Raw genomic sequence first — 16856 nt, 5'->3', positions numbered from 1 at the left:
ATGTGATCAATGCCTCTCAAATTATATCTCATATCCCACCAAAATTAGGTATGCCCCACCTTAGCCCATTATTCAACTAAAATTAGCATCTCACTCTTATTATTTTTAATTTACATGTGTCTCTTTCATCCCCACCACATTTCTAACCAAAAAAAATCCCCTAGAGAAGTAACTTGTATATTCAATATCTATCTTATATTTTCTTTTCATATATTTTAATTCATATTAGACGGCCAACTCATCAAAATGTGGTAAGTATCAATAAGGAAGGATACAACATGATATATAATGTTTATATTTGATATGAAATGTGATGTGTTTTGGTAAAAAGGTGAATCAAGGACCATGGACACGCATTGAGGAACATGTTCAAGAGAAATTTTATTTGATCAACCACATAGTATACTAGCTGGGCGGTCAGGTATGGTCTACCTGCCTCGATTGAGTTGTGTCGGTTAGACTAGGGCAATTTAGCTCACGTCATTTCTTTGTCTTCATTTGAAGTAAACTTAACATGGTGATTTTACCTATAATAACTACAACTCTCATTGTTTTTAAGTTGATGTATTGAGTTAATAATGTGTAGTTCTTAATAAAGAAAACTTTGACAATTGGTAGCTAATGAAATTAATAAACAAATTATTTTTTGGAAAGAAAAAAAGGAAACATTTTCTTTATCCTTATTAATTAAGGATTCGAATAATTTTACTAAACCTAAGAATGAGGGACTAAAACATCAGAGGAGCAAAATATCTTAACCACTTAGTCATGCTCATATAGTGGTAGTTAATGTTGAACATTTTAGTGTTGAGTCTAAACAAAACATGTTTGATTTTGTGACTGACTCATTTATGTAACTTAATTTTAGATATTTCATTCATTGAGTTGATTTATGTAGTTGATTCAATTATGATTTATTAGTCAAAGAACGAGATATATTGGAAGAAAGCATGCATAAAAGGAAATTAGTTGATACAACATTTAAATATAATAAAAAAAAATAGGCAATAAAGTACTACTAACAATTTTTGTGCAGAACAGTCCCCAAGTATTTTTTTGGCTTCTTTAATAATGCTTAAATATGTTTGAAAAGCACTCCCACACATTAATGAACCTCATTAATGCTAAAACCAACAACCATATAATAGAATTGGCTAAAACGAATGCAAATACAAAACCATTTGATCCTTTGAAAAGAACAACTCAACCAACAATATTCAGTTGATTTTGTAGTTTGACAGATCAACTGGAGAGGACAGCTTCACCATTTCCTGATTGAAATCTTGCACTGAGTTTCAACATTTTTTTAAAGTCCTCAATCAATGTTTCAATTTTCAAGGGACATTCATCTTAATTACCATTTTTGTTTGTTATGACTCCTAATTGGAGCTTGCTTTCCTATATTAGAGTACTCACGAGGCTGTGTTTGCTCCAAAGTCCACGCTCGAAAAGCACCGACTATTTTCTTATTAAACACACTCAAAGGTTCAAACATGCAACATCGAGGTAGGTATTACTCAAAGATTACATGCTCTTGCCAATGGCCGTCTTTGAGGCATTTTAATCTTTTAAAAAATCTTTATTAAAAAAAAAAGTCCAAAAAAGTCAGAGAAAAGGGAAAGGGCACTTTCCCACCTTGCAACTCTTCCACTTCCAAGTTGCACACCAGACTGTCAAGCCATACTTTTCCTTCCAAACTCTTCTTCATCCTTATCACAATCAATCATCATTCATCATTCTCTCAAAGAAATTGGACTGAAAGTTACCTTCTTTCTCAATGGGGTGTTTCATGGAAAAGACCAAAAAACACCACCATTGTTTGAATTTTCATACCCATTTCAGTTCCATAGGACTCAGAAAGCACTTGATGCAACAAAGTCGGAAGATGAAGAAGCAAGCAAGCAGTTGCTGCAAAAGTGAAGGTCAAGACAGGCTACATGATTCAAGTTAAATGTCTTTTAAAATGGTACAAGATGGAAACTTCTATGTGTTCTTGAGGCTCTATGGAATGACCCAGAATTGAAGCTCATGAAATCTGGAGATTTTACATATGGGTGACTGGAACAAGAAAGAATCTGAACACTCACGAAAAAAGAATAGGAACAGATATTTTTGGTAAGTCACGCACTTCTCACACCTCAGGGAGATGAACTGATACCAACTTGAGTGTAGTTCAACTGGTTAAGACATATATCTTCGACCAAAAGCAAAGGTTCGAAACTTCATCTTGTTGGGCTCAAAAGACAAAAGAAAAAGGAAAAAGGGATGAACCGATACTTTTACAAAAAAGTCAAAAGCATCAGCAAAAAGGAAAAAAAAATACACAAATAGTAAATGTTTGAATAAGCTTGCTTTCACTAAGACCTGTTCCTGATGAGCCACACAAGGTCAGTTGGCACATGTTCAGGTAACTCAGGAAACAATGTAAACAGAGACAGCTTTGTGCTAGCTAAAGACTGAGAGGCAGACATAAAACTGCAATAATTTAAAGTTGTGCATTATGCATCCGATTAATGATGAAAGAGGAAAAGAAGAACCGACGAAAGATTGACGAACTTAGTCAGTACTCGATACATGCCAATTTGAACAAACACAATTCCACACATCTATAATCAGATATATAGCTAATTCTCTTTGTTTGTAACATATTCAAAATCATACAAGACATTTGGGGGAGAGGGGGGAAAGGGTAACTAAGCAAACAGCACCTGAGAGCTTGAGGGTGTCAAGTCAGAGAAGCATTCTGGCGCATCAACGACATTCCAAATTACGTTAAAGCTCCATTTTTTTTCGCCCATCCCCTTTTTGCTTAGCCGAGAGATACGGCCCACAGCTACATGTAGGTTCCTACCGACAACGTATATGGTTGAGTCACATGCATTCACAGCAAAAGGTTTGCATATCTGCTCTGGTAAAGGAGGCCCTTCAATAGCTTCCCAGGAATCAGAAGCTGCATCATAAACCTTAAGCTTCATTCTTTCAAGCTCTGAAACAACAAACAAGTGTCCATAGACCACTACACTTGAACCAGTCCAGCCTTCTCTCAGCCCAATGGCCATAGTTTCCCAATTATCAGTTGTTGGATCATAAACCTGTCCCCTCGGAGCCACATAGAAAGGCCACAGCCAGCCTTCCGTTACTAGAAGCTTCCCATTGAGAACTGCAGCATCATATGAAGCCATATTCGTTCCCATGCTTGCAATGGAGTTCCAACTCCCTTTGGTAGGGTCCAAAACCTCTGCCGAGTCGAGCTCAAAAAGATCAGTGCTATTTCCTCCAGCCACATAAATCTTCCCATCAATGACTCCACTGGCGAAGAACGACCTCGCCGTAATCATTTGATTCATCACAGTCCAACGATTCTTCTGCATCTCATACTTCAAGACCAAGTCGAGAGGGCAGTCAACATCCGAGACCATGCCACCACAAACAAAGAGAGTGCCCTCATGAGGGATCGAAACACACCTAAAGCCATGGGGACAGACCTTGTCCTTGCAAGGCATGAGTGGGATACTATGCCAAGAGAAATGGATAAGATCAAGAACCTGCCACTGAATCTTTCCAGTGCATTTGTGGAAAGCAAATACAAAAAGCCAAGGTTCTTTGAAACCTAACTCCTTCCTCCTAGTGAAGAATCTCTCTTTACTACCCAGTAGCTGATGCCATCTTTTGCAAACAACCCGACAAGCGGCGTGGCAGTGGACCGGTAACCGGAGGAGGCAGTTAAGTGCAACATCATCTGGAAGACCCGGAATTAATGGTTCCCCACAAAGAGATGACTCCAAGTCTGATGAAGGATTTAAGAGATTAGATTTGATAATTGCTAACCTAAACTTCGGGGATAATGTCATTTGAGAATCACCCAACTTAAGCACTGGTGTTTGTTGAGATGACAGTCGAACCCTCTGCATAACTATCTCTAACAAACGCCAAAAGCCTTACAAAACAAATCAAATCAACCAAGTGGTTCGATTAACTCTGAAACCCCTTATTCACAGCAACAAATCTTTATTTGATTTCTTTTGGGTAATATGAATGGTTGACTCAGAGAAATAAATCAGCACTCTAAAACCCAAAGTCAAATAAAGAAGCTGAAGAACCAAGTTACTAAACTGATTATCCTCATAAGAACTGTTCCCTCTGTTACTGTAGACAACTCAACCTAGAAATTTATCTAAGCCCATTAGTCTTGGAAATGAAAACTTCCACTCTTTAGCTTCATCGACTATCTCTTATCATCCTTACATCTGTCTGTTTAGATATACTAATTTGGGCGTACGAACGCTACAAAATTTCACAGCAAACAGCTGAAAAGACAAATACCCAGCAAACGATACCCCAGTAGGAGCCCAAATTCTTGCAATCACCCCTTCAAATAGCAAAATACTTAACGAATTTCAAAGACCCAATTCACAAATACGACGGAATTCGAAATTTCGGACACCAAAAAGTCCAAAATCCAAAATCCAGGATCCTTTATGCTGTTACGTATCAGAAGAAAACCCACCCACAAAAAGCAGAAAGAAGAAATATAAGAAGCAAGGAAATCGCGTAGCCACAAGTACTTACAAGAGCAAGGGGATTTACAGAAAAATAGTCACAGAGATGGTGACTTTTTGATCAGATTTAGAGCTCTGGTGACTTCCAAATACAGAACAGAGGGCGGGGGGTGACCTGTAACTCTTTACAATCCCCATTTCGCCTTGAAAAAGCAAGATTATTTTATTTTTGTGGCAGACGTAGCTCCTCAAATCTCGATTTCTCTTGCTCCCACGCGCAGGAGGAGGAAATTGTACTCAATGTCACGAGAGCGACTGTAGCTATTAATCAAGAGACGTGTTCTTCACGCGTTCGTGGAAAAGAAAGATTGAAAAGAATTAAAAGCTAAGAATTTTGGGCGAGGGGTGGGGGCTTGGGCTCTTATCTTCGTTAATTGAAGCTTAAACTCGAAGCCGAAAGCAGAGGACGCGTAATCTGAGCACAGGGCCAGAGGATGAGAGGAATATAAATTTGGCGAAAGGGTTTCATTTTCATACATGAAACAAGAGACGGCAGCCACCGCTATTGGAAAATCCTTCGCAAAATCATGACATTGAGAATGTTTTGGAAATGGGAGTTTTGGAATTTATCTTTTCTTATTCTCTTCAAGGGAAAGATAACATTTTTCAATTTTTTTGTAACTTAAAACTCTGAGTTTTCCTTGAAAGATTAAACTTTGCTTTGTAGGTTGGCTTTTGATGATTATAAATAAAAAATATATATATAAAGCGGAATATAGTATCATTTTGAGAAAACTTCAATTTCTTACCTAAATTTAAGTGGACAATCAATTTCAATCTTCAACTCCCAATTTCATCCATTTAAACTATAGATTTCAATAAATAAGTGTAATTAATACCTATAGTCAGTTGAATTTATTGTTGAAGGTTTTTTATTGGTTGGATTTAGCCCTTTGGTTGTTTAAATTTGGAAGTTTTACTTGATTTTATGACTAATTTTTGGATTGAATTAAGTTTAAGCATTCCTCGGACATGATTTTCCTAATATAACAAAGGTAAGAATTGATGATTAAACCTCGTCTTAATTGTTTAACTATGTTCATGTTGGTTTTTTTTACATGATTTTAGGTATTTAGTTGGTTGAATTTTGTATTATTTGTTGGTCATTTAATAAGTAGTTTTCAAATGTAATTTTGAGAAGGTATAAATTGAAACACTTATTTGGTTAAAAATATCGAAGGACTCCTATAATATTTCGATAAAGTTATAATAGACCAAAAATTTTTTAATCTTATGATGAAAATTAAACCAAATAAGCTGGTATGAATTGAGTCCTGGTTAAATATTTTGCAACTTCACATTTTCAGCTTAAAAAATAAGATTAATATTTTTAATGAAAGTAGGTTTAATAGTAGGAATAATATTACAACAATTAATAATGATTTGAGTAAATATTAGTGAAATTAAAGATTTGAAGACTACATTCAACTAACCTATGGGGTCCTATAATTTATGTCAACATCAAAATCTAGTTTTATTCTTCTTTACTACTTTCAAAATTGTGGGTAAATTAGTCTCCAAAAAGTTGTTCTTAGTTATTATTTTTTTTAATTAATAAAATATATATATATTTTTTATTAAACATGCTTTTTCAAAGAAAATGAGCGACTAAAATGTGTTTGCGGCACAAAACTCTCCATAATATAAAATAATATCCGTGCAATTATTTCGGTGGGTTGGAAAGAAAAAGACTTATTTCCTAACTTTTTTAGAATACCAAACCCAAAAAAGAAAAAGTTATTCAATTTTAATTTTAACACAAGAACAAATAATAAATCCATTTTTTGTTTTTTTTTTCTTTTTAAAGTAAAGCGATAATATACTCATATTACGATGTGATTGAAAAGACAATCGGTGATTTTTCAAGAGTAGTTTATGTAATTTAATCAAACAAAAAGTTAAGAAATTATATCCGAATAATTCTATCTCTCTATATTTCTTGAATAATTTTATTTTTGATATCTACCCAAAATGATTTATACTTATAGAAATAGAGATTATGTTTTTATCTGTATGCTCATAACTTTTCTTACTTCTAAAGGAAAAAAAGGAATCAAGGAAATGGAAAAAGAAAGAAGAGGAAAAGGGATTCCTATACCTTTGGACAAGAAATAATCATAATAATAATAATAATAATAAATAATAAATAATAGAGATGAGGAATAAAGTTGGGATAGGAATTTAAATAGTTAAAGAATCAGGATAAAATGCCAAACCAAAAAATAAAGTTGAATATATATATATATATTTATATGAAGCACGAGAGAGAGGAATTTGGAATCTGTTTATTAAACCACGTTGTTATCTCCACAGCCAAACAAATAGTTATGGGATTTTTTATTTGTTTTTTGGGGAAAATATATCCTTTAAAATTTTAAGCACTATAATAAGTCTTATTAATTTGCTGTGAATATTGTAAGCATCTTCCAAAAAAAGATATTTCTTTGTGTAAAAATAAAATACAGAAAAATGGTCCAAACAAAACTCAGCTGTTTTTTCTTTTTCTTTTAATTTTTATGTCTCATTATCTCAGGGCAAGGGGATAGACCCAATAAGTTGGGCCGGCCCATTGGAGCGATTAGAATATTCAGCCCCTTTATGATCATTTTGAAAGTGGTTGGGCCTCCTCGAAATGGTCCACGGTCCAAGCCCAAGTTAAATCTCTCTTTATTACATATTTAAAACGTTGTATATGGTAGCCAAATTCTCGCATTTAAATGAGTCTTCACATTGTTTGAGCAGACACGTACAAAATATTATATATATATATAGTCATCATCTTCCATGTTCAAAGGGAGGTCTCCATGGAAAAAATGTCATTCTCCAAGTACTATTTATTTTATTTTTTTTATATTGACAATGGCTCCATGAGTTAGGCTAAAATTTCTAGATATTTATCAATGAGGTGAAGCACGTCAATCTTCATTACGGCCTCTTTCTTGTAAATATACTTTGAAAGAAGATGTTTTGATTAGGTTCTACAGTACCCAACGTAAGTATGTTCTATTCCACTAGATACGACCACAACTTTCGATAATTCTAATCGTACAAGTCATTCAATCACAATTATTACCATAATTGATTGGACGAGAATGTGAGAGGAAGTCACACATTAGAGGTCAAACGAGATGAATTGGATAAGAAGTAGGAGAGGGTAAACATTAAATATTTGAATTCCCCATCATCCTTTAACAAATGGGTTGGTTCAGAAGTGGCAAAACATAGTACAAAGCAGAAAAGAAAAATTAAGCAGCTTTAGTTGATATTTTCCCCAAAGTGGTAAAACATAGATGCACCAACTTGCTTTTATACAATGCCCCACCTCTACAATTATATGCAGTTATAAGCACTGTTGATTTCCTCCCCAGCTGAATTATTATTGCAACTATTTCCCTATATTGCTGGAACCTTTTGCTTTCTCAAATCTCTGTTATGTGTCATAATTTAGTAACAAGTTGGCATCACCAACAAGACATTATGTTGTCCTCTCGTCTTGTTTTGATTGAGGTAAGACTTTGTCTCTATTCTCTAGAGAGAGGGAAACCATATAATCAAGTCAAGATTCAAGTTTGTGGACGAAGAGAGAACACATTTTTGCTATTGAATTTGGAGAAGTACTGCTTGGATTATTTGTGATATTTATCGAACGATGGTATATTTTGAGAAACTTAATGCTTTTCTTTACCAATGGATTTGATATTTATTGCCCTTTTACTTATTATGCCCCATGTGTTAGTTTTCATATGTGATAGAAAGGTCGGGAACTCTATCGTAAAGGGACAACATTTCCGTTAAAATGAGACATTTATATTTTGATAAGCCTCTTATCTTTTTAATGGTGGGATCCTTAACAGAAAGAATCTTCTGGTGCTTAACAAAGTGATCACCAACCTTAGAAGACATATAATCAGGAAAATCAGTGGTTGAGCTATCTGACAGGCCGTATGTTCTAGTGAACAGAATCAACGTCTGGTTAAAGGTGATGTGCTCATAGTAAGACACAGATCGATGACTATTTGAAGGAAAAACTCGATGTACTTTATTCTAGGGGAGAATTGTTAGATGTGCGACCAAAATCCCATCGACGATGGTCCTTTGATCAAGATAAGTATTGTTGGGTGCGAGACAATATCATAGTATTGAAGACGCATTGAAGAGTAGTTACTTGTCTCTGCCACCTATGATTTTGTAAATTTTTCTTCCAGTCCCTCTCTCTCACGTGGAGTCCTTTTCCTAGATGATTATCAGTTAGGTAAATACCAAAATATTTAACATTATGATGCCATGTATCCCAAAATTAAGCTAGGACAGAGAAATAATGTACATTTGTATAGGGTATACAGAGGGGTTTTGGGGCAGCTGCTCAATACTAATTATTTATGCTGTACTATTCTATTCTTCTACATTATAAGACATTTGACAAAGGGAGAAGTAAAAAAAAAGTTGGAAAATTTGATGGGTAGTGAAGTGACCCAGAAGAAAGCAAACAACAAGGGTAGTGGAGAGGAGAATATTTCCATATTTTGCTTCAAAACACTACCATTTCTCCTTTTATAAAGTTTGAGCCTTTACTCATCTTTTATTCACTGCCACATATGTTTCTATAACATCATTTCACCCTATATGTTTTCTTCAAAATTTTTGTATGTATCCTCCCACTTGGCCCTTCTCTCCACATGCCATAACAAATCCATCCAATTCTTCCCTTGGCTGTTACTTTACACTATATCCTTATGTGTTATGTGTTAAAATTTTCTTATGTTTATGATAATGGAAAATATTCTATCTATCTGTGTCTTTTATTCACAAATTTGATGTGTCATTAAGTGCTATACATTAATTTACCTAATTTAGAGGTATAAACAAATGAATTAGTATCCAAAAACCCTATTTATTAGTTGTTCCAGGTCTCTAATCATAACATGTTTAGAGAAATAAATATAGTTTCGATCCACATTAAGCTAGAATTTGGAAAATTCATGATATGTATATAAGTACAAGATTTTTCGGTATAATCAAATGCAAATCCATGTAACTAAACTTAGGTTCAAAAGAAACAATATCATAATATTACAGAAGTATGGAGAGATGATCGACTTGAGGGGACAATAATCTACTTGAATTCTTAATCAAATATTAAAAAGAGAATATCTTAGGTTAAAGGAGAGAATGTCCCTCCCTTCATTTGTAAAGAGAAAAATATCAAAGGAATCAAACCATCAGCCAAAGGAGAAAGAGGTAGGGGTCCTCCCATCTTTAGTAATTATATGCACAAAGAAAATGTCGAGGTATGATCAAGGAGAAAAGAGAGGGAATATACCAAAGTGTGTAATAGGAAAACTCGTCATCAAAACACATCTATCCCACATGTTTTTGTCTCGTCTCGTCTCTTCTTTCCATCAAGAAAAATTAATAAGAATATGTAGTTGTTCACTCATGATGGTCAGATGTACACACAGAGAGATACATTACAGAATTCGTATGCTTCTAACTAGAATCTCTTATATTAAATGTTTACTTGAATAGTTTAATGAGATAGATAGTTAGAGCAAGATCATCTCAATCCGTTCATTTAGATTTAAACATTATTTTTTAGGTTCTATTTGAAAGATCACTTTTTTTCATTTCCTTACTAATACAACATTCTCGTCATGTAAATCAAAATTATATATATATATATATATATATATATATATATATATATATATATATATATATATATATGTGGTTCTATTTGAAAGATCACTTTTTTTTCATTTATATATATATATATTATTGGGTAAATGTACATTGTATATGTAAACTGAATAACACTGGTAAATAGATTACAACATAACTAGCTACAAACAATTATAGATCTTGACAACTTGATGAACACCAAAACTTTACGAAATGTAGTTGAGGTACGCTTTAATAGTACTGACCTGAAGACAAATATTAACTCTGCACAAGTTGCTAGCAGACTATGAGAGAATACTTGTGATAGGAAAAGAACTCAAATGAGAAATGTTTGGATATCTCAAAGAAAACAACTACTATATATAGTTGCACAAATATTTTCTGGTTCGTGAATTAATTTCAACTTTAACAAAATGAAGGAAAAAACTCTTCATTTAAAATATAACTTCAACTATAACAAAATAAAGTTAAAACACAAAATTGAAACAAAAACGACATATGAAACAAATAAAGAATTTGTTACAAAATAAGATTCAAATTCTTAATACATGAATTTAATTTCTGGATGTTAAATTCGTATATTCAACGATTTTATCAATATCTTCAAATACCACTTTGTTTCGCACATTAAAAATCCAACATATATCTATTCCGTCATGGTTGCTTCGAAGCTGTTCCCGTAAAGAAAGGTCACAATTGAAAGGTCTATATGATCGAAGAAGGCCACTTTCGAAGGCTCTGAATAAATGATGTTATGGTTGTTTGAGTTTTCTTTAAAATAGATTTACACTTTATTGAACTGAATCGAAAAAATAAGAAGAAAAAAGAGTAAGAGGAAGCTAAAGTTGATTTTGTATTCGAAAATTCTTCTCTTTTTTCTTCTTTTTTATTATGTTGAATTTCATAGAATTTGTGTGGATAGAAATAGTAGTTGTTAATTTGGAACTTTTGGGTGATATTAACGGCTATTTTACTAATTTTGACTCTTCCTTTGAAAAAAAGAAACATGGGAAGTATGCTCGGAAAAACTCCCACCATAAGAAATAAAAGTTGCATTTTATTTTAAAGACTCAAATTTCATTTCTGGTTCTTATGCTTTTAATTTAGTTTCAAAATATTATTTACACTTTTAAATATTTTGTTTTTGTCTTTGAGTTTACAAGACATCACTATCGTAAGAAAAGAGTAAAAAAAATGACTCCATTAAAAAAAAAAAAAACATCTACCCTAGCCATTATCTTGCCTTTTAAAAGAATGCTTTAAGATCCAACTCAAATTATGCTTGACGTGTGCTATAGTTTGTTAAACAAAACGTCATATCATGGAATTCATGCATTGAAAATTTATGATATCAAACTTTTGCTACTTCAATTAATGACAGAGATATTGTCAAAGATTCTCACACTAAAAAGATAAAGACAGCTAACAAATATTTATAATATAAGTGGCCTATCTTTCAAAGATTTCGAGGTGAAATTCCATGAATATTGATATAGTATCAAAATCTAAATAGGATCTAAATAAGATCAATAAGCCAAAAAAGTCACAGTTTGAAAGATGAGATCTAACATTGAAAATGTCTAGAGTGAAACCTCGCGAGTAAATTAATGAGGATAAATGTAAGAGGTTTAACATCCCCAAGTGCCAATCGTGGAAAATAACCACGTGCTCCTTTCTAAGATTGTGTGAGGTGGACCAAAAATTCCCAAATCCTCCATCTCCATGCCCCTATATATGCCCTTTTTAGTTCTTCCCTCTCTCACATTTTCCCCCAAAAAAAAAATAAATCTCTCTCTCCTCTCTCTCTCTCTCTCTCTCTAGAATTCCAATTCCATTTCTGACAAAGAAAATCCTTTCTTTTCATCATAAATATGGCCATGGCAATTTCTTCAACCTCACACCACTCTCTATTTGAACAAAAAATGGTTCTCCAAGCTCTCTCCTCCTCCTCCTCAGCCAAAGTTGCTGTAGAAATGGGCTTGGGCATGGGCTTTTCTGCAAGGCCCATTAACATTGGGAAGAAGCCCAACCAGAAAAACGAGGGGATTTCGTGCGCTCTAAAATCCCCGTCTGTGTTCCATTTCCCGGAACAGCCCAATAAGCGACCAAGGATCACTGAAGAGGACAGCTCCAGGTGTCGTCATCCTCCCCACTGGAACTTTCTGCAAAAAGGTGCTTCAATGGCGTTGGACATGCTCGAACAAGCCTTGCTCTCCAATAACGACAATCGGAATCTTCCGAAAATCTTCGACCCACGTGTCCAAATCGCCGGAAACTACGCTCCGGTACCGGAGCAGCCAGTCTGTCACGAGCTTCCGGTCACCGGCACAATCCCCGATTGCATCAATGGCGTCTATCTCCGTAACGGCGCAAACCCACTGTTCGAACCCCTCGCCGGCCACCACTTATTCGACGGCGACGGCATGGTTCACGCCGTCACGATCGGCGGCGGCCGTGCCAGCTACGCCTGCCGGTTTACCGAAACAGAGAGACTCATCCAAGAACGCGCCATCGGCCGGCCGGTCTTCCCCAAGGCCATTGGCGAGCTCCACGGACATTCCGGCATTGCCCGTCTTCTTCTCTTCTTCACACGGGGGCTATTCGGCCTCATCGACCACCGTCGTGGCACCGGAGTCGCCAACGCCGGCTTGGTCTTTTTCAACGGCCGCCTTCTCGCCATGTCGGAGGATGACCTTCCGTACCACGTCCGCATCACCCCCTCCGGCGACCTAGAAACCGTCGGTCGGTACAATTTCAACGGCCAGCTCCAGTCCCCGATGATCGCCCACCCCAAAATCGACCCGGATTCCGGCGAGCTCTTTGCCCTCAGCTACAATTTCGTGCACAAGCCATATCTAAAACACTTCTGGTTCTCACCGAACGGGAAAATGTCGCCGGAAGTTGAAATCCCGATGGAAACTCCGACGATGATGCACGATTTCGCCATCACGGAGAATTACGTCGTGATTCCAGACCAGCAGGTCGTTTTCAACCTCCGAAAAATGGTCCGCGGCGGATCTCCAGTGATGTATGACGAGAAAAAGAAGCCCCGATTCGGATTCCTGCCCAAAAACTCCCCGGATTCCTCAAATCTCATCTGGGTCGATTCGCCGGACACGTTCTGTTTCCACCTGTGGAATGCTTGGGAAGAAACAGAGTCGAACGAGGTGGTGGTGATCGGATCATGTATGACGCCACCGGATTCGATCTTCAACGAACGCGACGAGGAATTGAAGATCGTGTTGACAGAAATCCGATTCAATCTGAAAACAGGGGAATCGACTCGGCGCCCAATTCTCCCGGAATCGGAGCAGGTGAACCTGGAGGCGGGAATGGTGGACCGGGGCCGGATCGGGAGGAAGACCCGGTTCGCGTATATGGCGATCACGGAGCCATGGCCGAAAGTGAGCGGAATCGCGAAAGTGGACGTGCGGTCGGGGGAGATGAAGAGGTACGTTTACGGCGAGGACCGGTACGGCGGAGAGCCGTATTTGATGGGGAAGAGCGAGAAGGAAGAGGAAGGGTTTATAATGGCGATGGTGCACGACGAGAGGAGGGGGAAATCGGAGCTTCAGATAGTGAACGCCATGGATTTGGAGATGGAAGCTTCGGTGGAGCTGCCGACGAGAGTGCCGTACGGTTTCCATGGTACCTTTATAGATGCCAACGATTTGGCACATCAGGCTTAGCAGTTAGCAGTTATGGCATCCTCTTCCTCTTCCATTTTTTTCTTTTTCCATTTGTGTATGATATGAAACGTAGTCTCCTGTAAAATGGGGTTCATTTGAAGTTGTTGAGTTTTTAGGATTGTTTTAGATTTTTTTTTATAATTTTAAAAAGTGAATAGACTTTTTAGCTTTTTAATATTGTGTTTAGTCCACATGTAAATTGTAAAACTTTCTGATAGATATTTGAATTTTAAACTTTTAGTACTGTGTTTAATATATTTTTAATTTAAAAGGTGTAACAAATCGCTTAGCTTTCTATTTTGTGTTTAACATAATCCTAATTTTACTAGATATTTTTAAAACTTTATGGATCTAAATATAAAATTTCACAAATATATTAGATAGAGAAGTTTTTTTTGTTTTTTTTTTGTTTTTTTTAAGATAGACACCTTTTAGAGTTAAAAAGGGCCCGTTAGATACAAATAGGAATGAAAATATAGTGACTAAATTTATAATTAACTTTTTTTTTCTTTTTTTGAAAAAAAAGAAATGTAGGGTCCTGTTTGTAATTGTAAGATGTGTGATCAAAGAAGTCTCTCTCATTTATTTGATAGTGTAAAAAGGGTAGCTACTCACATAAGTAGTTTTGGTTAAATTATAAAGTTTAGTAAATAACTTCTTTAAAAGGGCGATTATTTAGGTCATGTATTTATAAAAATTTCTAATAGATAGGTAAAATTTTGAGCATCGTATTTATTTAATCTTTATACTTTAAAAAAATATTGCTATTGGAACTTTTCAATCTTATGTCAAGTGAGCATGGTTAACTCACATCAATTTAACATTTTATCCTTTGCAAAAATAATAACAACAACAACGTTTTATACCACCAAATGCATGAATCCGACTAAAATCAATTTACCACATGTAATCTTTAAATACTACTATTATCTTATCACTATGGTTCATTAGAAAGTTATTATACGAACCCTACGAACACAAACACGTGAGGAGCCATTTGTTTTATGGGAATCCAAGATACTCATAGAAGGGATATTTGGATTTTCACTTTTGTTTTTATAGAAAATGTAATATCCATGAAAGAAGCATCTTAGATATATTTTGGATGCTTTTGAAACATAGATTTGTTGGGGGAGTCCTTGCTTTTAGATATTCGTCCTCATTTTCCTTAATCAATATTTTTTTATCTTTATTTTTAATTTTATAATTAAAATAAATTAATGTACTCATCCACTTATAAACAACTCTATACAATTAAGTATATATTATATATGGGGAATTGAACTTACAACTTCTTAGTTGGAGATATATATCAATTACATTAAGCTATGCTCAATATATAAAAAGACAAAATATAAATTACATGAATACTCCTAAGGTTTTTCTGGAACAACTATATAATTTTTTGATATTCTCATATACAAATCTCGGAAAACAAATATAACTATTCAAACTTTCTCAAACATTATTATAAATTTTCTGAAAACAGAAACAGAGTCCATAAATTGTGAAGGCAAGGATGGAAAAGTAGAGGCCGGCGACTGTGGTCTATTTTCTCACAAGTCAAATTTGGCTTTTGGGAGAGAGATCTGCAAAATTTAAGCTTTTGTTTGTCCCCCGAAATAATAATAATAACTTTTTGCACAAAATTCCACCGTCCATAGATCCCATGCCATAACCCACCATTTTTATATTTTGTTCCTTTACACATATTTTCCAAGAGCCACCATCAATCAATTAATATTTCCTAATATCTCAACAAAACACGTTTGTCCAAGAATCATACTTAGTCAAAGTATGTTTGTACACATATATTTGAAGTCATCAACTCTATGGACATCGTAGACATGCCCTATTAACTTCTTCCCCTATATCCTTGACTTGAGCATAAGAAGTCGGATGCGATCTCGTGGTTATACACCAACAATCAAAGAGAAAGTTACGGGTAATCAATCTATATCATCTTTTGGACTTTATAGTACTTGATTATGAGAGCAAGAAGCGAGATTTACGGTATCTTAAACTTTCACTCTTCAACTCAATTAAATGTCATTTTTTCTATAATTATTTCTAATTCTCACATTTTAGAATGTCTTTCAATTTTATATATATAAACTCTCTCAATGTTGTTCGTGCTATATTCAACATGCCTAACAAATTAAATTCAGTTTTGTCAGGCAAATAAACTACAAGATGGCAATATTAACCTTCTTCTTCATGCATATATAAGAGTAAAATATCCTCCTGCAACTTATCAATCTAAGTAAATCTACAAATCTTGTTATAGATGTGCCTTGAAGGTTCTTCATACTTCCTTTCAATATTAGCAAGATGCCACCATAAACAATTGATCATTTAATAGGATCTCAGACCTCTCTTTTTATTACTATTTATATTCTAAAGATCGATCTTCTTTTATTTCAATCAATGATTTATAAGTAACAATGTTAGAGAATACATATAAGTTGTTGAGATCATAATGCAATTTGAGGTAAAGTACTTTTTGCGTCTTCATTTGTCAGAGAAGGCTGCGGTTTGAGCTCATCAACCTCGGAGTTAGTAACTGACTAAACTGAAAATTAGATTCATGAAATGGACCAAACTGAATCCCAGCTCGATCTGTAGTGTGGCACGTGTGAAGGGACATTAAAGTGCCTACAAAAATGGTCGTGTTTGGCTCCGACAGCCGCCGCCGCAGGTGACAAAACAGGGCCGAAGAATCTGTGTCAGTGTGTGTTGTGTTGTCATTTTAAATGGTAGCTGTGTAGCTGCCACACAGCTACTTTATTTGGGTTCCACGTAAATGGGTCAAATGTTGTAAGCTGTAAACAAATTAAAGAATTTGGTTTTGAATCTTATGAGATAGAGATAGATTAAATTAGAGTGTTGTGTTGTATATGGTGTGACGAAATGATGATGCCAAAAATAT

General features: G+C 35.1%; 2 protein-coding genes across 2 annotated transcripts; one reads left to right on the top strand and one right to left on the bottom strand.

The window, feature by feature from the left end:
• Positions 1–2547: 2547 nt before the first annotated feature.
• Positions 2548–5060, bottom strand: LOC111010867 (Galactose oxidase/kelch repeat superfamily protein). The gene has a single exon (XM_022284444.2). The coding sequence runs from the start codon at positions 3909–3911 to the stop codon at positions 2694–2696; it is 1218 nt and encodes a 405-aa protein (XP_022140136.1). The 5' UTR covers positions 3912–5060; the 3' UTR covers positions 2548–2693.
• A 7151-nt stretch (positions 5061–12211) lies between these two features.
• Positions 12212–14167, top strand: LOC111010932 (9-cis-epoxycarotenoid dioxygenase NCED2, chloroplastic). Its single transcript, XM_088121969.1, has one exon. The coding sequence runs from the start codon at positions 12212–12214 to the stop codon at positions 13925–13927; it is 1716 nt and encodes a 571-aa protein (XP_087978095.1). The 3' UTR covers positions 13928–14167.
• Positions 14168–16856: the final 2689 nt, after the last annotated feature.

Source organism: Momordica charantia (genome assembly GCF_013281855.1).
Source record: "Momordica charantia cultivar OHB3-1 chromosome 3 unlocalized genomic scaffold, Mcharantia_2.0 BLBB01000003.1, whole genome shotgun sequence".
Classification (NCBI taxonomy): Eukaryota; Viridiplantae; Streptophyta; class Magnoliopsida; order Cucurbitales; family Cucurbitaceae; genus Momordica; species Momordica charantia.
This window is presented reverse-complemented; position numbering and strand designations above follow the sequence as displayed.

What these genes read in the sequence shown, in the direction of transcription:
- LOC111010867 (XM_022284444.2), bottom strand. Translation starts at nt 3,911, where the DNA reads ATGCAGAGGGTTCGACTGTCATCTCAACAAACACCAGTGCTTAAGTTG.
- LOC111010932 (XM_088121969.1), top strand. Translation starts at nt 12,212, where the DNA reads ATGGGCTTGGGCATGGGCTTTTCTGCAAGGCCCATTAACATTGGGAAG.